Source organism: Cetorhinus maximus, chromosome 1, assembly GCF_964194155.1.
Source record: "Cetorhinus maximus chromosome 1, sCetMax3.hap1.1, whole genome shotgun sequence".
In the NCBI taxonomy this organism is placed as follows: domain Eukaryota; kingdom Metazoa; phylum Chordata; class Chondrichthyes; order Lamniformes; family Cetorhinidae; genus Cetorhinus; species Cetorhinus maximus.
The window spans coordinates 72,688,069-72,708,561 of NC_135879.1; the positions used below are offsets into that span (position 1 = coordinate 72,688,069).

The 20,493-nt window shown below is 43.0% G+C and overlaps 1 protein-coding gene across 7 annotated transcripts in view; it reads right to left on the minus strand.

Annotated features, from left to right (window-relative positions):
• The window catches only part of spock3 (SPARC (osteonectin), cwcv and kazal like domains proteoglycan 3), a 708,975-nt gene that overhangs the window by 290,250 nt on the left and 398,232 nt on the right, over nucleotides 1–20,493 (minus strand). For all 7 annotated transcript variants that reach the window (XM_078542382.1, XM_078542400.1, XM_078542363.1 and 4 more), the window contains exon 5: nucleotides 2,693–2,807. In XM_078542382.1, coding sequence (XP_078398508.1) covers nucleotides 2,693–2,807 — 115 coding nt within the window. The remainder of the gene's footprint in view (nucleotides 1–2,692; nucleotides 2,808–20,493) is intronic.

Consider the following 20,493-nt stretch of genomic DNA (forward strand, 5'->3'; position numbering starts at 1 on the left):
ACTTGGACCAAGTGGGTACATTTGATCCATGTTTTAAAGATGATATTTTATTGGACAGTAAAGTTCCTTCGGGGTTCATGAATGAGATGATAATGGTAAATACTGTGTAAAATTGTTTTGATTAATGACACAAGATAGAAGCAGGAAAATTAGATCACCAATTGGGAACATGCATAGGTGAACTGGAATAAATTACCTGGGCACAATTCATCAAAATATATCAATCTGGGAGCAAACTACACACATTCTAGTGAAAGTCAAGAAAGTGTAGGTGAGAGTAGTTAATTGTGAAAGTATTTGTGTCTTTGCCTATACTGGCTAATAGGAAAACTGCATTTGATACCCTGGATAATTGCCAAGATAGCAGGGCTACGCAACAGGAGATGAGCGAAGATCACATGACTACCCACTGACAGAGTCTGTTGATAGGACAATGTGATGGCCCAAGAATGGCTTGTGTGTGTGTGTACGTATGTGCACTTTCACAAGTCTGATTTATAGTGTGTGTTAACTAGCACACAGAATAACATTGTTAAAATGCACTGAAGACCAAGCCTCAGGTATCCCTGGTTACTTCAAACAGGACAACATAAGATGGTTAATATGTGACAAGAGAGTGAGAACACTTTAAAATTAAGGCACTGACACATGCTCCATTGGGGAACTGACTAATTAATCAATCAGGACAGAGTTAAACACACTGGCACCTGTCAGAGGGATAAGAATCAAAGTAAATTGGGTCATTGAACTTGGATTCACAAAATTCAAGGTTGGATCCTAAGAGTTAACAATGAAATAGGGCAACTGAGGGCTAGGGAGTAGTAATACTTGCCAAGGGTTATCCACACGATGGTTATGGGTAAAGCGAGAAATGAAACAAGTTCATGACTTGTTGATAATATAGTATACTGTAGCTTTCCGTCCCTCTCAGTCTGCATTTGGTGTGAAGTATTGGTCAAATAAAACTTAGACTATTTATCATTATGTATTGCTTAGATGAGCCTGTACAAATTAAGGAAGAAAACAAGGAACGGTGTCAAAAAAAGCTCTCTCATATGTGGGGTAAAGGGCTACTAATGGATCATAATCAACAAATGCAAAATGGCCAAAGGAACTGTTAAAGCAATACATTTAAGTGTTCTGATGTAAATGTAATACTAACCAACTGCAAACTTCAAGATGATCCAAAAGAAAGCCAGAAAGAAAGTTAATGGGTCAAGTGAAAATTAACCAAAAGTGGTCCAACCAGGTGCAAAAAGGAGGGAATGGTAGCATTTTTTAAAGTGATTAAATGGTTAGGTATCCCAGCATGCTATGTTTTAACATTTTAGCCAGAGAGCAACTGTGGAGAAAATATGAGTACAAGATAATTTGGAAGCTAAAAGACAGGGAATGCTGAAGTTTCAAAAACCTCAGGTTAAGAGATGGCCCATAGCTAGAAGAGGGGCTAGTTGTTAGAGGACAACAACATACCACAGTAACTGAAAGTACTGAAATACTACTAAGAACTATGGAGGCCTGCAAGGCCACATGCAGATTAAGGCTGGTTTATGCATTGGTGAGTACCTTAAACAAAGGTCAGGGTTGGAAATGAAGAGATTAGTATATTTCTCAAACAGCTCAAGTGTGTCATCAGCTGGGTGGAATACTTTGAGAGTACATGCAGCCTAAGGTAGCCAAATAACATAATGATAGAATCTGTTCCTTCTAAAAGTTAAAGTGCCCTTGTGGGCCGTTGGAAGTCTTTTCACCTTAATGGTAGCCCATGAAACTGCAAGTCTTATCAGCTACAGCTTCATGGAGGAAACAAGTTGTATTAATTCATCATTTAATGTAATACTGCAGAACATCTATATAAGAACAATACCATTATTAATAAATGTATATTAAATATTTTATTTGAAACCACTTGGGCCTGAATTACACAGAGGCTATTGTTGCAGGACTAACAACCCCCAACAACACTCAAGAAGCTTGACACCATCCAGGACAAATCAACCCACTTGATTGGCACCCCATCCTCAAACATTCACACCCTCCACCATCAATGCACAGTGGCAGCAGTGAGTACCATCTACAAGGTGCACTGCAGGAATTCACCAAGGCTCCTTAGGCAGCACCTTCCAAACCCACGACCGCCACCATCTAGAAGGATAAGGCCAGCAGACGTATGGGAATATGATCACCTGGAAGTTCCCCTCCAAGCCACTCACCATCCTAACTAGGAAATAAATTGCCGTTCCTTCACTGTCGCTGGGTCAAAATCCTGGAACTCCCTCCCTAATAGCACCATAGGTGAATCTACACCACAGGGAGTGCAGCGGTTCAAGAAGACAGCTCACCACCACCTTCTCAAGGGAAATTAGGGATGGGCAATAAATGCTGGCCTAGCCAGCAAAGCCCACATCCCATGAATGAATAAAAAAAAACCTCCTTTGCAACCGTAACCATGGAAAATCCACTAACATTAAATTCTCGGGTGGGCTTGAGTTAAAGGTTTAAAAATAACAAATGTAGCATGTTTTTAAAATACGATTATCCTATCATTGTTTTTACAAATGCATCCTGAATTGAGGTTGACAAGTGCACTCCCACATAATTAAAACTTTTTTTATATAAAGATGAAGAAAAAATTCACTGTTAAAGCAAAATGAGTAAACGTCTAATGTTTTCCTTGTAAATATATCCTTACCGGAGAAGAGTAGACATGGCCATCTGTTCCACATATAGGATGAGGATGAACTACTGGACATGGTTTGCAGTTTGATCCTTTCCATTGCTTGTGGGCCAGGTCAGTTTCTTTCATGCTACATCAAATATAAGTGTAAAAGTTGTTATTTTCTTCTGCTGTCAAAATATTCCAGATGAGTAATATAATGTTGAAGCATGGCATAATTTTCATTATACAACAAAAAAAACAAAGGCATTGAAGCTTGCGACTCTTGTAGCTAACCTCCATTTTAATTTTAAAAATGGCATTCCGATTATTGCTAATATTCATTATTTTTATTACCATGCCTAGCAGATTATTTTGACCATTTATTACTGTTAGTACAGAACCTTTTCCTAATATTCATTTCAAATTTAGTTTTCAGGGTTGCTAGGAGCAGACTTCACAGATGGGTGATTAATTCAAGGACAAGGTTTTGAAAGCAAGGCCTAGTTTTTTTTGACACAAACTCCCACCTTCAGTGTGGTTGTCCCGCTCCTGGTGAGAAGGGGAAAGAAAACCACTGCAGTAGTAGAATGGCTCCCAGGGATGTAGTACAAAAGATGATATCTTCAGAATAGCAACTGGTAGCATTAGCTTAACAAAAGATGTGAGAAATATCCATATAATCAAGGATGCAAGTGGAGTAACCTTAGTGAAAGAGGATGAAATCAAAGAGAGATGGAGTCATTACTTTAACTGGCTTATGAATGAAGAAAACCTAAGAAAAAAAGTCAGAAGAGGTTGCTGCAAAGCAAGGAATGACACCTAGCATCAATCAGGAAGAAATCAGAACCGCACTGAAAGGAATGAAAAACAGCAAAGCAGTAGGGCCGGGTGAGGTAGCAGCTGAAGCATGGACCTCCCTAGGTGAAAATGGGGTCCAGGTCCTGAACAAGCTACTCACACTGTGTTATGAATAGACAGAAAATCCCAAAGGTATGGAGGCAAAGTGTTTTGGTGCCAATACTCAAAGGAAAGGGAGACATCCAAGATTGCAACAAATACCGAGCAACTAAACTCCTACCACACATCTTCAAGGTATGGGAAAGAGTCATGAACAAGTGACTGATAAAAGTAATGAAAATCCACAAAGGTCAGATTGGATTCATGCTTGGAAGAAGCATCACATATACCATTTTTATTTTGAGACAAGTGATGAAGAATAATCGGGAAAGCCAGTGCAACGTGGAGATTGTATTCATCGATCTAGAGAAGGCTTAAGATGGATGCCTTAGGGACGAAGTCTGGAGATGTGCTAGAATTCGTAGAATCCCTAAGAAGTACATACACTATTACAGCACATGCACAAGAAGTACTAGACAAAAGTAAGAAGCAGTGTGGGGGACAGTGAAAGTTTTGAAGCCAAAGTTGGATTGTGCAAGGATTGGAACTGAGCCCCTTCCTCTTCCTGATTGTCATGGATGTTCTTGACTGAGCAAATGTGACAAGAAGTGCAATGGTCAAGAATGTTTGCAGATGACACTGAGCTATATGATGGGGCTGATGAGAACATGATTGGTTGCAATTTTCCAAAATACCCTGCATTCTGGAATGGTCTCAGTGGATTTGAAAGTTGCAAATGTAACATCACTATTCAAAGTGGAGGGAGATAGAAAGCAGGAAACTATCGGCCAGTTAGCCTAACATCTATCATTGAGAAAATGCTAGATTCCATTATTAAGGTGGTAGTAGCAGGACATTTAGAAAATCATAATACAATCAGGCAGAGTGAACATGGTTTTGTGAAAGGGAAATTGTATTTGATAAATTTATTAAAGTTCTTTGAGGATTTAACAAGCAGGCTGGATAAAGAGGAACCAGTAGACATTGGCCCAGATTTTTATAAAGTTGAAAGGGCTTTGTGCCCTAGCCAAAATGACAACAGATCCAAGAATCTGGAGGTCCTGCCCCTGAACCTGGTATCCACCATTTTTGTTGAGGGGAAGAACAGGAACGGGAGGTACTTCACACATCCACAGTTCACGGAGCGTGCTGCACATTCAAAAATGCAACTGCCTTCAGACAGAAGCAATTTTGGTCACTCAGGTTTCTGAAACATGACTCATGGACTTTAGACATTTGAGCAAAGGATCTAAGCCTACCGGAGTTATTTGGAGAGGTAAGGTACCCCTTTGGGAGAGGTCCAGTACCCCTTTGGGATTGTTAAGAGCAGACATGAATGTCTGCGTAAAATGTGGGTATGGTCTTTGGAACTGTTATACTGTCAAGTCACTTAAATCTCCCGCCCTTTAAATGCAGCCAGTCTCCAGCTGAAAAAAAATTAGTGCTTGCAATTTCAATATATATTTGTTGACATAAGTTTGAGGGCTATCGTTAGTGCTCCTTCAAAACTTTCACAACCTATTGTTATCACAGTAGCGGGGGGGAGCTGTAACTTCACAGTTTGATTGACAGCTCAGTGCGGATACAAAGGGATTAGCTGTCTATGACTCCTTCCAGGGTTCTGCTGGAGACATATACAGGATTCCACAATCTTCTACCCACAAGTGTATCTCCTAGGTGACTGATACCATGTTGGCTGGGGTAGCCACTTACATCTGCTTTGCTACTGATAAGGCAATTCAAACATAAAAGGCTCTCACATTTGCTATAGTGGCTGGATTCCCATAGGCACTGAGAGTCATAGACTGCATACATGTTGTACTCAAGGCTCCATCAGCTCATCCAGTACTATTTATCAATTGGAAGGGATTCCCTCCATCAATGTTCAGCTGGTAGGTGACAACTGGAAAATATTCACACACATTCATGCAAGATATCCTGGGAGCTCCAAGCAGAGTTGGTGGGTGGAAACAAGGGCTATCCTCTGAGGACATGGTTGATGACACTTGTGAGGATCCCTGCCATTGATGCAGAAGAATGTTACAACCAGGGTCACATAAGCGGAAGAATACTAGTTAAAAGTACCACTGGCTTTCTGAAACGTGATTTGATAGATTTGAGGCTGCCATTCAGTTGTACCAGCAAGGATGTCCTGAATGGTTGTGATCTGCTGTGCCTTACATAACATCACGCTGCAGAGTGAACTGGAGTTGCAGGAAGAGGAAGGTTAAAACCAATCAGCATCCTCAGTGAAGCAAGAGGAGGAACAGCTGATGTGGCCAGGGTGTCTTCAGCTGGTCACCTACCTGCCGGAGATGCTCGTGGTGGACTCATCCAAGAAGAATTCAGGTAGCCTGACTGTATGAAGCCATACAACACAATAATGCTGAACTCAATTCCCTCCCCTGCCATTTCTGAACAAAAAATCATTCCCACACTTGGAAATTTCTCCATCTCATTCACAACCTTTGCTCCTATTCTACTTTAGTCATAACATTTTCCTGAAAGCTAATGCCCATTTGGAAGATGGCAGCAAAGAACTGAGATAAACGGGCAATGAAAACTTAAAATAAAGTGCACGATTCATTCATATTTTACAATAAATTAACACACTGATATTTTCATAACCATGCATTGAATCCCTTTCTGCAACTAAGAAATCTTTCCTTTCCCGATTACCTCTACATGGTGCTACCCCTATGGCTTCAACAGTTAGAGGCAGGCTGCTTGTTCCCCTACTTTGATAACTGAAATGCCTGCAGTGTCCATCTTCCGTGTTTGGAGACCTTGAGGACACTACCAAAGACTAGCCCCAAGTTCACCTGTGCAGGGGCAGGCTCGATAATCGGGGAAGGACATAACATGTGGGGCTCTATCTGAAGGGCAGGGAGCAAGAGATTAGTTCCCACTTCCATGTGCCCTTTCTCTCTCTTCTCTGTCATGGTCCACCTGCATTTTCCTGATAGCTAAGAGCTGAAGAGCACTTTGCTGCACTTCAGTGAGGTGCTGAAGAGACAAGGTGAGGCTTTGCTCCATCGGTTTAAACTGGCAGGCCGAGTGTGCAGGCCAATAGTCTGGACCAGTTTATACTTGGTTGCCTGCAGAGATGGGCTCCTCCAACCTCTCGCCAATAATCCACGGTGACTCTGGCTTCCCACAGCCTTCCCATATCTTGTTTCCATTCCTGTGGTTGCTGAAGCCTCAAAAACCACCATAGAATTCAGCCACGCTTACCCCTGCCCAGGTGCCCTTAATTAGAAATCATTCCATTGATAGTTGAAGGTCATCTTCACGCCTGCACCTTGTGATTGCTCAGGAAACCCAGAGGTGAGATGCTAATGACATGGCTACGATAAAGAGCCATAATAAAGCTCACAGCTGCAACAAGCAGGTTCCCAATCCTTTGTCGGACACCCTGCTGCAAGTGGGTCAGCTCCATTATAATTCTGAATTAAGGATTTGTATCTATTCTTTATTATCAATCTGTCAAATACTAAGATTGCTAGAATAGTTTTAAAATAATATATAGGTTGTTATTAGTGACTTTTTTAGCGAGAATGTAACTTTGTTAAAAAAAATTTGATTCCCAAAATGGAGAACAGCTCTAAAAAACACTTACAAAAAATCCATAATGTGCTCTTTTGTATTGAAGGAACTGGCACCTTTAGCATAACTGCAGCTGATACTTGCAGCTGCAGCAGTTTGAAAGGTCATTCTATGTTATTTTTTGGTTAAACTGGTGATCATCACTTGAGTTAATGCATATGCCTGGGGTAACTCTGAGATTAGTGGATCTCCTAACTAAAATGTTAATACTGTTTATTGCAATCCCATCACCTGAACAGTCAGCCAAAGAATAATTGAAAAGTTCTGTTCCATTGCTCATTGAAGAATTTGTGATTTGCATGAGCGTACATTTCTGTGTCTACTTGTCCTTTATACACTGCTAACACTTGACTGTTCAACATGCTTTAGTACACATGTTGCTTTTGCATGGCTAATGCATATTAATATGCTATCCCTTAGAACTTGGTCAGAAAATTGCAATTTCATACTTGAATGTAAGCTGGGCTCACTGACCCGTGGTATTGCAACCAAGTCCACATGTGCCACAGAAATGAAAGATTGCATCTACTTACCTTTTCAGAGCATGGGATGCTAAAAGAGACAATGGCCCAGGACTTTGGATCTCCAGATGATCATACCCTGGAGGTACCCCCAGGATGTGCTCTGAGACCCCGAGAAGTCCCGACAACTGACTACGTGGGAATTGTCCGGGAAGTTTAGATTTCCAATGGGCAATTCCCGTGCATCTGGAAACCTCCAAAAAAGTCTCCAACTCTGAGTTAGAGTCAGAGACATCAGATGCTTCCAACTTGCTTACCTAAATAGTTACCCAGGAAATTTTAGACGGGAAAAAAAAAGTTCTAACCCCTGGGTAAGTGTACAGAATCACACACACTGATCCCTCTGACTCCCCACTGATGCTCCAACCCTATTGACCCCCAACTAACCCCTGACTACCCCCCTGAAAACCTAACTTGCCCATGACCCCCCCCTGGCGAGCACACCCCAGTTCAGAAACCCGAGTCAGAAATGTGGACCATCAGTGCAAAGTAAGAAAATAGGAGCGGAGTGGCAATCCGATGGTGATTGCCACTACTCAGAAGTTTTGGTCCAATAATAGATGATTGGCAGTTGTGTGTTTTGAGGGGTTGAAAAGACAAAGTGAGAAAGAGAAGTTAGAATCATAGAATGGTTACACACAGAATGAGGTCACTTGTTCCATTGTGTCCATGCTGGCTCTCTGCAAGGGCAACTCAGTTAGTTGCGCTTCCTCATCCCTTCACGGTAGCTTTACAAATCTTTTTTCGTCATGTGCTTATCTAATTCCCTTTTGAAAGCCATGATTGTATCTGCTTCCACCATACTTTCAGGCAGTGCATTCCAGATCCTAACCAGTAAAAGAAAACTTTCCTCATGTCATCATCAGTTCTTTTGCCATTCACCTTATACTGGTGTTCTCTGGTGCTCAAACCTTCTACCAATAGGAACAGATTCTCTCTATCTATTCTGTCTAGACCCCTCCTGATTTTGAACACTTCTATCAAACCTCCTCTCACCCTTCCCTAAGAACAACCCGTGTCACTCATCTGTCCAGGTAACTGAAATTATTATATATTGCCTTGCCTCATTTTCCCTACAAAATGTACTTCACACTTTTTTTGCGTCAAATTTAATCTGCCATGTGTTTGCCCTTTCTACCTTCCAACTATGTCCTCCTGAAGTCTATCACTAACCTCCTCATAGTTCATAATGCTTCCAAGTTTTGTCATCTGCAAATTTTGAAATTGTGGCCTGTACACCTAAGTCTAGGTCATTAATATATCAAAAATCCAGTGGTCCTAGCACACTAGTGAACCTCACTGTACACCTTCCTCCAGTCCAAAAAACAACCACTCACCTCTACTATAATAAAAGCAAAAAACTGCGGATGCTGGAAATCCAAAACAAAAACAAAAATACCTGGAAAAACTCAGCAGGTCTGACAGCATCTGCGGAGAGGAACACAGTAAATGTTTCAAGTTCGTATGACTCTTCAACAGAACTAAGTAAAAATAGAAAAGAAGTGAAATATAAGCTGGTTTAAGGGGGGTTGGGACAAGTAGAGCTGGGTAGAGGGCCAGTGATAGGTGGAGATAACCAAAAGATGTCATAGACAAAAGGACAAAGAGGTGTTGAAGCTGGTGATATTATCTAAGGAATGTGATAATAAAGGTACAGATAGCCCTAGTGGGGGTGGGGTGGGGGAAGGGATTAAAATAGGCTAAAAGGCAAAAATAAAACAATGGATGGAAATACATTTAAAAATAATGGAAATAGGTGGGAAATGAAAAGTGAAGCTCAATGCAAACTGGAGGAACAGCACCTCATCTTCCGACTAGGCACTTTACAGCCTTCCGGACTGAATATTGAGTTCAACAATTTTAGATCATGAACTCTCTCCTCCATCCCCACCCTCTTTCGGATCCCCCTTTTTTCCAATAATTTATATAGATTTTTCTTTTCCCACCTATTTCCATTATTTTTAAAATTATTTCGATCCATTGTTTTAATTCTCTTATCTGATCAAAAACTCAATCAAATTAGTTAATCACAATTTGCCTTTAACAAATCTGTGCTGGTTTTCCTTCATTGATCCACACTTACCAAGAGGCTGTTAACTTAGTCCTAGGCTTCTCTTTCAAAACGTTTTCCCAGCACTGAGGTTAAACTGACTGCACTGTAGCTGCTGGGTTTATCCTTACACCCTTTATATATAAAAAAAAAACAAGGATGTCACATTTGCAATTCTCTAGTCCTCTGAAGCCACCCTGTACCTAAGGAGAATTGGAAGACTATGGTCAGTTCCTTCACAATTTCCTCTCTTACTTTCCTCCATATCCTCTGATGTATCCCATCCAGTTCTGGTGAATTACCAACTTTAAATATAGCCACTTTCTAATACCTCCTCTATTTTATCACTTTTTAACCCATCCCGTGTCTCAAGTATCTCCTCTTTCGCTATGACTTTTGCGGCATCTTTATCCTTGGTAAAAACAGATGTTATATTATAGTTCTATTGTTACAATATTTTTTCTTGATTTATTGGAAATCATTCAGGAAGCACAATAGAACATATTGAATATGGGGCAAAACGTTGATTGATGATCTGGGAACAATGAAATTCAGGATCTTCTGATGACAATTTGCAATTAAAAAATGGCACTAGTGCTTAGCCTAACTCTCTAAGAGATCAACATGAATTTTTCTGTCTATGGACATGTGGGTAACACATTGCTTTTGCCTGAATGGCTGTCTTATCTTTTCAAATGAGTCATTGTTTTGTACATAGGAACACACAAGAACAAAAGCAGGCTATTCAGCTCCTTAGGCATGTTTTGTCATTGAATTACATCATGGATGATTTGCACCACAACTCCATTTAACCATCTTTTTTTCCCATTTCCTTTGATGACCTAACAGAATTCCAACAATCTCAAATTTGAATTATTGAACTGAAGTAGCTTCAAAAGCTTTTTAAAGGAGATCTCCAGATTTCCTGTATCCTTTCAAAGTGCTTCCTGTCATCAACCCTGGATAGACAAGCTCTAATCTTAAGGTTATCCCCCTTGTTCTGGACTCCCCCACCAGAGGAAGTCGTGTCCCTCTACCTTATCAAATCCTATAATCACCTTGAAAACCTCAATTAGATCATTCCTTAATCTTCTATACTCGACTGAATAAAAGCCTAGTCTACGCAACCTGTCCTCAAAATTTAACTCTTGTAGTCCCAGTATCATTATCACGAATTCCAACATATCCTTCCATTCTATCTATCCTTCCTGAGGTGCAGTGCCCAGAACAGAACACAGTACTCCAGATGTAGTCTAACCAGAGTTTTATAGAACCTAAATACAATTTCTAATTCTTTGTATTTCATTCCCTTTGAAATAAAGGCTAACATTCTATTAGCATTGTTAATTATTTTGTCGACTAGTGGTTAATAATTTATGTATGTGGACCCCTAGATCTCTCTGCTCTTCCATAGTTCCTAACTTCTTAGCATTTGCAAAATATTCTGATCTATCCATTCTAGATCGAAAATGGACAATTGTACGTTTTCCCGTATTGAATTCCATCTGTTACAGTTTTTCCCACTCACTTAACCAATCATTGTACTTTTGCAACTTTTTTCTCCCATCTTACTATGTCACCTAACTCAGTATTATCAGCAAACTGGATATACAGCTTTCTATTCTTTAATCTAAACCATTGATAAATATAGTGTAAAGCTGAAGTTCCTGTTCCAACCCAATCGCTGAGGGACAACACGAGTCACGTCCTGTTAGTTGAATTACACACATATTTTCCATACTCTCTGTCTCTTTCCTCCTAACCAATTCCTTACACATTTCACTAGGTTGCCTCCAATTCATGCGTTTCCATTTTTGCTAACAATCAATTGCACAAAAGCTTAACAAATGCCTTTTGGAAGTCCATTAAATATCATCCATTAACATCACCTTACCTGCCATGGTATTTCAATCTTCAAAAAATTAAACTAGGTTCATTAGTTACAACTTAACTTTTACAAATCCTTGTTGGTTCTTTCTAATCGGTTCATATTTATCCAAGTGTTCAGTCATGCTGTTTCTAATAACAGATTCTAGTAATTGCCCCTCAACAAACATTAAGTCTATAGGTCTGGTAATAGGGGTCTATCATTTTCTGTATTCTCTTTCCCAGCCTTCTTGAATAATCATGTGATGCAACAAAAATGTTCCTTCATTTGTCAAAAAGTTAGGGTCATGTAGCTACCAAATGCAGCAACCACTTAAAATTTCAAAAAAGACAGCCAAGGTGACATGGGTCAGAATGCAGCAAATAAACTGACAGCAGAGGCCACAATGGGGTAAAAGCACAAGGCATAAAAGGGGGCTGGTGACGGTAAAAAAAACGTGAAACAGGGAGACTGAAAGGCTAGAAATAGGTAACCAGGGAAGGAAAGAGGGATACAGGTCCTCAGTCAGAGTTTGCATTGTAATATGGACAGAGAGTGAGCAAGCACAGAGCAACATCAGAAAACCAACTAATTGTCATAGGCTTGTGTGTGTCGTTACATTATCTATCGCACAGGCTTGACTACTTAAAATGCATAAAAGAGAATTTTTTTGAAGTATGAGGTAGGTAAAAAGAATTTAAGAACCAGTGAAGAATAAAGTCTGGTAACTATCTAACTGAGATTATTAGTGGACAACAGGAAGTAACCACTTCCATTAAGGAAGAGAGATTTTTAACGATTGACTAAAAATACAAGACCTGGTTAATTATTACAACTATTGTCTGAGGGGAGAAATCTAAAAGGTGGTTGGACCCATTTAATAACATTAAGGTAAATATGAAAATGTTACAGTGACATTGTGAATTTTCTAATCAGTAGGAGAATTCCTGAAATAGGAAAGTTTTGGAAATTCTTGCGTAAAACACCTGCAATTTCTTCACCTACTTTTAATAGTGTGGTGGAAACCATCAAGTCCTAGATTTTTGCAAGCTTTTACACTCATTACTTTTCCATGGGCAGAATTTCACGTCCCGCGGGTAGGCGGGCGCGTGCCTGACCCAATTGGGCGTAAAATAGCACGCGATATTTTGGTCGGCGGGCACACGCACAAGTTGGCAGCGTGCCTGCCAACAATTAAGAGGCCTATTAAGGCCATTAATCAATTAGTTGAAAGCTATTTTTAGACTGCTCGTCCAACCTAATGGTTGGCGGCTAGGCGAATTGGCCAGCCAAATCTTTGCATTTTTGAGGAAACCTCATCCATGGGCAGGATGAGGTTTCCAACATTAATCATTTAAAAATTAAAAACGTTTTGACAGAATTTCTACTATGCCTTTGTTCATGTGAGTGAGTCCTATGTGGGGACATGTTTTTCACATTTTCAAAATCTTTATTTTTGATTTAGAAATTCTTCAGCTCCCTGACGCAGTTGCCTACCTGCAGGGAGCTTTCAGTGCAGGCTCCCCTGCGCCAGTGCAGACTTTTGCGCTCACACTCCTCCCGCCCCCACCCCAGCAGCGCTGAGCTTCTCAGCACGTCTTTCACACTGGCTGGCCGTTAACTGACCAGCCAGCGTGAAATCGCGGTTGGGAGCCAATCGCGGGCAGCAGCCTGTTTCCCGGCCATTCCCGGGCTGCCCGCTGCGCCCGCTCAATGACCCAAAAATCCTGCCCCATTACTTTACATGACTTGCATTGACCTAACACACTCCTTCCCTTGAATTCGTTTTCCATGTATACCTGGTATTTTATTGTCTTCATGTACTGTTTACTAAGTCTGCTATTTCCTCATTTTCAATTATATCACCTGTGCCAGTCTTTAAGGAGCTCATATTATCTTTAGTTATCCTCTTTCTCCAGGTGCTTTTGAAAACCTTTCCATTAAGTTTTTCCTCATTCTCCTTTGGTAACTCAAAGGCCAAATTTTACAACACCTCCAAGAAGCGGGCCTGCAGGCGATGGGGGAATAAAATCTGGTGGGATGGTGGTGGGGAGGCGGGGGGAGAATAATATTTTACCAGTGGTGATGGGATAGGTGGCAGGCAGCCTGCCAATACTGAGACCAATTGGACCTTAACTAGCCAATTAGTTGCCACTTAAGGGCCTCTTTCTGTCACAGCTCATATTTCACCAATGGCAGGTATAGCCCGGCAGCAGCCCCATTACAGGTTTGGGGTGGTTCCCTCCTATTCAGGGTCTGCCTGACTGTCCCTGGTGAGCCTGCCCCACTTACCTGCTTCTCTGGTCTCTATTACGGGCTTGGTCTGAGACTAGCTGCAGTCCCAGCAGTGGTCACTGCTCCCAATTGTGCTACTAGGACTGAAGAGCTGCTGGTGCTCTGATTGGGCAGCAGCTCTTGGAGGTCCGATATTCTGCCTCAATGGGGCAGAAGCCATGAGCTTAGGCAACTAATTGCCTGAACCATGTAAAGTAGCATTGTGGCTTTCAGGGCCTGCAGAGGCAGGCTCATCTCCCCAATTTCCTAGCCTGTGGGCATGGCTACTACCACCATGTTAAATCCTGGCCATTGTATCCTTTTGCTATTCTTTTTATCTCTCCCCAGAATCTTCACTACTCTTTACATTTATATCAGACCATTCTTCTAGTTTTAAACTACCTATCACCTCTTTTGAAGACCAATATTGTTTAATTACACAAGTAGAGCTCTTCTACTTTAGGAGTTTGTATAGGTCATGTATTATATCAACTACTACTTTGAACATGTCCATTGTCTACGTGTAATTGTACCAGTCAACAGTTTTGCCCAGTCTACAGTGGTCAATTTCTGTCTTCTTCCTTCAATGTCAGTCTTTCTTAAATCCAATACCTTGGTTTTTAACTCACCCTTCTCCCCCTCAAACCTATCAAATTCAGTCATGTTGTGGTCACTGTTAGCTTGATGTTCCATTAGATGTTTACTAATTCCTGCTCATTACTCAACACTAAATCTAGTCTGTCCTGCCCTCTTGTTCTCACTCTAGATTTTTTTGTCAGCATGTAGGAACAGTTCACTTCACTGACAACTGCTTATGGCTTTTATGGGCTTTTGGGTGGAGACTTGCTGATATTGGGCACAACATTCTCTACAGGGCATCTGTGACCCCTGTGAGCAAGGCTCTTCAATTAATCAGTTTGAAGAATCTCACTTGAGACATGCAAACTAGGAAGTATAAATTAGATTTAAATCATGTACAGGAAGTGAAATAAAGATTGGAGAATAAAAATAGGATTAAGAGAGATAAAACAGAGAAAAAAGAATTAAAAATCATTCTTTTTTTTAAATCTCCAATACTTGTTAAATTCCGAAGACTCGAATAGAGCATAAACATCAGCATGGACTCACTGAGCTGAATGGTCTGTTTCTGTGTAATATATTCTATGAATGATCCTCGTAACTTGTAAAATTAAATTTTCAGTGCCAGAGAGGTTGTTTGACAATAATGACTTATCACACTGCTAAAAATTCACTTACACCTGCTGTACCATCCCTAACATTTTCTGCCATGTTTTACAGGTAACCAGTGGATTACAAGCTTCACATCCATAGATTTCAATACACAGTCTATCAGCAAGGTATTGTTATTGTGCAGCCTGTGGGGGTGCAGTGCAATTTTATCAGGAACTTGCATACTTCTGTGTTAAACTACACAAATACGCACTCCGGAGGTTGTTGCCCAATTTACCGAACAATATGGTGTGTGGAGAGGATTTGGGTGAAGGGAGATATAAAAACCCAAAGAGAAAGGTCAAGGCAATGGAACAGTGCAGTGAGCTGGGTAAAGACAAGCAGAATGGGACAGGAAGGGACAGAGGCCAGAATCTTCTGGGCCCACCTGCAGTGGTAAGATTGGCAGGCAGGGGAATTTATTTTGGAGGGAGGCCAAAAATCATTTTCCTGACAGCTGGATGAACTTTTGCAATTAAGTTCTCGGGACTTAAAAGGCGGGTTGAGCTTCCTGATGAATAGTGTTGGGAAGCTCTTTTGCATGCATTGGCAGGTCATGCAGCTCATTGAAAGGCCAGCTCACCAGAATTAAGTACTCCCCCAAATTAAATTCTCTGCCAGCGAGAAATTAGAATGTTCACATTTATGAATGCATATAGGTGGGGTGCACCTGGCGAGGTAGACCTCTTCCATGATTACCGGTGAGTAGGTGCTCCATTGTCCTCTTTGGGATGTCTGTAAATGCCAGTGTATGCTTGAGAGTGGGTGGTGGTAGTGCAAATTGTGTTGAGGATGACCAAGGGAGGCAGGCTTAGCAAAGAAGGGTGGAGCAGTGGCCTGGCAAGGAAGGCAGTGTCAGTGCAGGCTGTTGGGGAGGGTCAGTGCAAGTTACTTTGAGAGCGTTAGTGTAGGCTGTCCGGAGAGGGTCAGTGCAGGCTGTCCGGGGAGGGTCAGTGCAGGTTGTCTTGGGAGGGTCAGTGCAAGCTAACCTGCTCAAGGAAGCATTGGTCATGCTTTTGGTTGGGAGGGGCTTTCTGGGTAGTGATTGTGGCAGATGAAGTGTCTAAAGGGTGAGGCTGTGGATTTGAATTTCAGTCCTAAGGGTTAAGATTAGGGTACTGGGAGGAAGAGGGCGTAGTGACGGTGATGGGGGAATTGGTTCTGGTACGGTGGGAGTAGAAGGGTCATGGTCAGGTACTGTAGGGTTTCATCGGGGCAGTCATGAAAATTCAGGTTAACAGTTGCTTCAAGGACGGGAGGGGCCAGGGTCAGAATGGGCATGTGCACTTGGATGGTTAAGAGTTCAAGGGGGGGAAAGCAGAGATAAAGACATAAAGCAATATAGGATCTGTGCAAGGCGAACAGGTGAAGATAAAGGATATTATGGTGTTGAAGGAAAATAGGGCAAACTTGGTGGGTGACTGGGGAATGGTAGAAAGTGCAGGATCTTCGTTGATATGAGATGCGCAGCATTGTTTTACTTGCAATGTCGCAATGCAGTCCCATGGTGAGAGCCAGGAGTCGAAGTGGGTGGAGGGTCTTCAGCAGTAGGTGAAGATACTGGTGTGCTTAGTGGGCCAACTAAAGGGGAAACTTAATAACTATTAGTCAACTGGATGTAAAACTATGCGCAAGTATGTTCTCATCTCTATGGTCAAACCCCCAAGACTGCAGCATTCCTCCATAACTCGTGGTCTCATTGCAGCATAATTTCAGCAAGGTCTGGAGCAGCAGTGAAGCTTGAGCTGAAGCCTACCTCCTCTTGACCAAGGCAGGGACAGCCGGAGTGAGCAAAGGAAGTGGAGCTCCATGGGGCCCAGGTGGGGGGTGGCCCCAATGTGCCAGGTTAGAACCGTGAGGCATCCATGTAGATAATAATGGTGCATAACGGGGTGGGTGTTATGATGGCAAGGAAAGCGTCTAAAAATGTGTCTCAAGGGTTTTGGAGGGAAGCTCAATAGAGTCTGAGGGAGTGTGAACAGACATAGCTGGTTCAGACATCAATGCACATGGATGTGTGCACCCGAGGTGCACTCATTAGTGGTCCTCCAGTATGGGCTTCACCATACTGGGTGTGTGTTTGATTGGGGGCGAGAGGCGGGGTGCGGTGGGAGAATGGGTAGACTGATGCTAGGTACAGACCTTGCCATTAGCTCAATTGATCAGGGATGGAGGGAAAGTTTAAAACAATGTGATTACTACATGGGTGTTACAGACAGAGGGGGGATGGGTTAATTTAAACAACAATAATTTCTCCTCTCACCACCCATCCATAAACAGAAAGGTATTTGGATTTGTGTCCCTCTTTATTAGTGGTGTGAACCAATTTTCTATTAATAATCCTATAACAAGTTCGAGATAAGATGGACTGAAAAGGGTTAGTTTACTTACACACTCTCAAAATGGGCAAGAGGGTTTGCAGCATTCCCCCTTGTATTTAGATAGTAAAGAGAGAGATAGAGAAAAGAGAGATTTACAGTGCAGGGATGACAGAGAAAAGAAATATTGTTTCATGGCAGGGGGGGAAGGGGTGTGTGGTTCCACAGTACAGAATCAAAGTCCAATGAGGTATACCTTCATGAAGGTCGATGGATTGAAAAGCAATGCTGGATAATTCACTTTTCCGGTGGTGTTGACTTCATACAATGTGATAGGCATGCGGAGATTAATCAGTCTCACAGGCGATGGTACAGATATCCAGCAGAAGCAGGGTAGATGGGGCCAGATGTCCAACCTCGGCCATAACTCCTTTGGTGTAGCCTGCTAGTCAGATGTTAAACAGCAGACTGAAATAAGCAGGGCAGTAAGGCACCATTAACTTGTTCAACAAGCCAGAGGATTAGGTCACGTGACACTACCTCACCGCAAGGTCTTCAACAAAGGATGTTTATCCAAGGTCTGAAATTCGGCTTGGTCTTCAGGACTGCCATCATGGGTTAAAATGAATGTTTGAGAGGATATTGCTTTAGTAGATGTTCTGTCTCCGTTGGCAAGCCTGGGTTATCAAATACAAAAGGCTTTCAAAGTTGGGCTGTGCAGTCAGCAGGCGGTCGTTAGTAGCTCCTCAGAGATAACAAGGTGTGAATTTCTCTGAAACTTCAATGTGGCTTCTTTTGTTCAGGTGTCACAGACAGAGACAGTTTCAAGCATTTTAAAAAGTCGTCCAGTTTTTAAAATTTTAGAAATAGCGATGAGCATATCTAAATATATTTTATAAAAATATACAGAGGTCTTAGTCCCTCACATGGGTCACTGCAATGAGTTCACAGAGCATCTCAGAGATTCCGGATGATGGTTGGAGGCAACCTTTTGTTAGCCATGATGCAACTGAGGAAGAACTGGCATCAGCTGGCCCAGCATCAGGAACAGCAAAGGCCAAAGCAACAGAAGTCAGCGGCTGCAGAGGCTGCTCAAAAAGCATTCACAGAGGGGTCCTAATCAGTTAACCAGTGTCTGGTGGGTGGCCAGATTCGTATCAAGGCCATAACTTCAACAGTGATGCCCAAGGACGCCTCATACACAGTTCAGGATCCTTATACCTTGAACAATGGATGATGTGAGACAATAAATGGTGATTGAATAGGCCCACATCATCCATGGGTGTTTGGGAATGAAGTGCACACCATCATTTCAGCAACTAGCAGCATAATGACAATACAACAAGAATAGACATGGTGCAATTAAACATATGTTTACAATTGTGATTGACATTTACACTGATTATACACCTGTGCCACCTTTTTGTCCTTAATGTTTCCTTATCTTCCTTTTCCTAACACGACACCTAGGTGCAGCACCAACATGCACAGCTGAGGTGGAGGCAGCCTGCTGACTGTTATGCTCTGCTGACTGAGATGACTTTAGCGGGCGTCCTCTGGTGGCTCGAGGCCTAGAATTCCCCGACTTGCTAAGCGCCTTCTGCAAGGTGCATGTGCACCCCCATCAGCCTGACCTGCTGGAGGTGATGGAGTCATTAGCAGAGGGGAGGTGGAGTGGCAGAGCACCCTTGAAGTGTACTGGGATGAAACCCAGGATTCCTTGCTGGCGTTTGTCCTCCCTGTCGGTGTGCGATGGCAACTCTCTGATTCCCTGAGGAACAGGGGCACTTTGAGGGAGGTCAAGGTACACTGTCCCCCTCCCGCCTAGCCACTGCTACACTGAAACCATGGCTAGAATGACGGAGTACATCTCTGACAGCCACTGGACAGTTCAACTGGACCTGCGTCTCCAAGGCGGCCACTACCCTTTTCAGGGCAGCAGCCAAGCGCTATCATGCCGGAGCCATGTCAGCAGACAGAATGTAGGCGGACTCCACCAGCCTTCTGTCCAGTCTGCATACTGTATCTGGTACCCCTACTTGAAGTTCCCCTGTCTGTCTCTGCATCTCCAACATGTCTCTTATGGCCGAGTGCAGAGGCTAGTCATCCGTATGGGGCTCAGCGGGGACCTGGTCTCCAGCAGTCCTTTTAGTGTCAGAAGTCTTGGTTGTCACTTCTTCCGCCAGCTGTGGACCTGTGTCAGTGAAGTGCTGAGCAGATTGTGACCTCCCAGCCTACTCTAGAATATGTACTACCCCCTCCCCCACCATCTTGAGTTGAATATCTCTGCACTGGTGGAGGGTGCAGGTGAATGTTGTTATGGTGCATCCTCTGAGGATTGAGAGTCATCATCCTCATATGTGGGGTTGGAGATGGAGCTGTGGGTGAGCTGCCTTCTTCCCCTTTTTCTTGCTGGTACCTAGAATGGAGAAGAGGGGCTGAATTTTGCACTTGACAGGCGGGCGGGCCCGACTGACTTGGCAGCGGGCGGGCAGCCGATCGCCGCCGCCGAAATGGGCCGCGCCGCCATTTTGCGGGGGCGGGCCAATTAAGGCCCGCCCAGCGGGGTTCCAGCTCCTGTGTTCATCGGGAAAATTAAATCGGCGGCGGGCGTGTTCAGACCACGGGTTCCAACGGGGAACTGGCAGTCTGTATAAAGAGCAGCTAGGCAGCCTCCTTTAGGCTGTTCACCATGGCCAGTCATCAAGCAGCACAAGATGTGAGGGCAGAGGAGGAGGAGGGGGGCAGATTGCAGGGTAGGCCAGCGAGGGGCCACTGTGCCCCTCGGTTCTCAGATGCATGCCTTGTCCTCCTCCAAGAGGTGTCCAACCATCGGAATGTCATATTTTCGGAGGATGGGAGGAGGAGGGCTCCCAACATCATCAGGCAGGCATGGCAGGAGGTGGCGGAGGCTGTTAGCTCTCATGATGCTGTGCAGCGCACCGGAACACAGTGCCGCAAGCGCTTCAATGATATTCTGCGCTCTGGAAGGGTGAGTACCATGTCAGCCTTGGCCAATTGATCCAGCAGGTAGCCTTAGCCTTTGAGGCCCCCCCTTCCACCACGTGTTA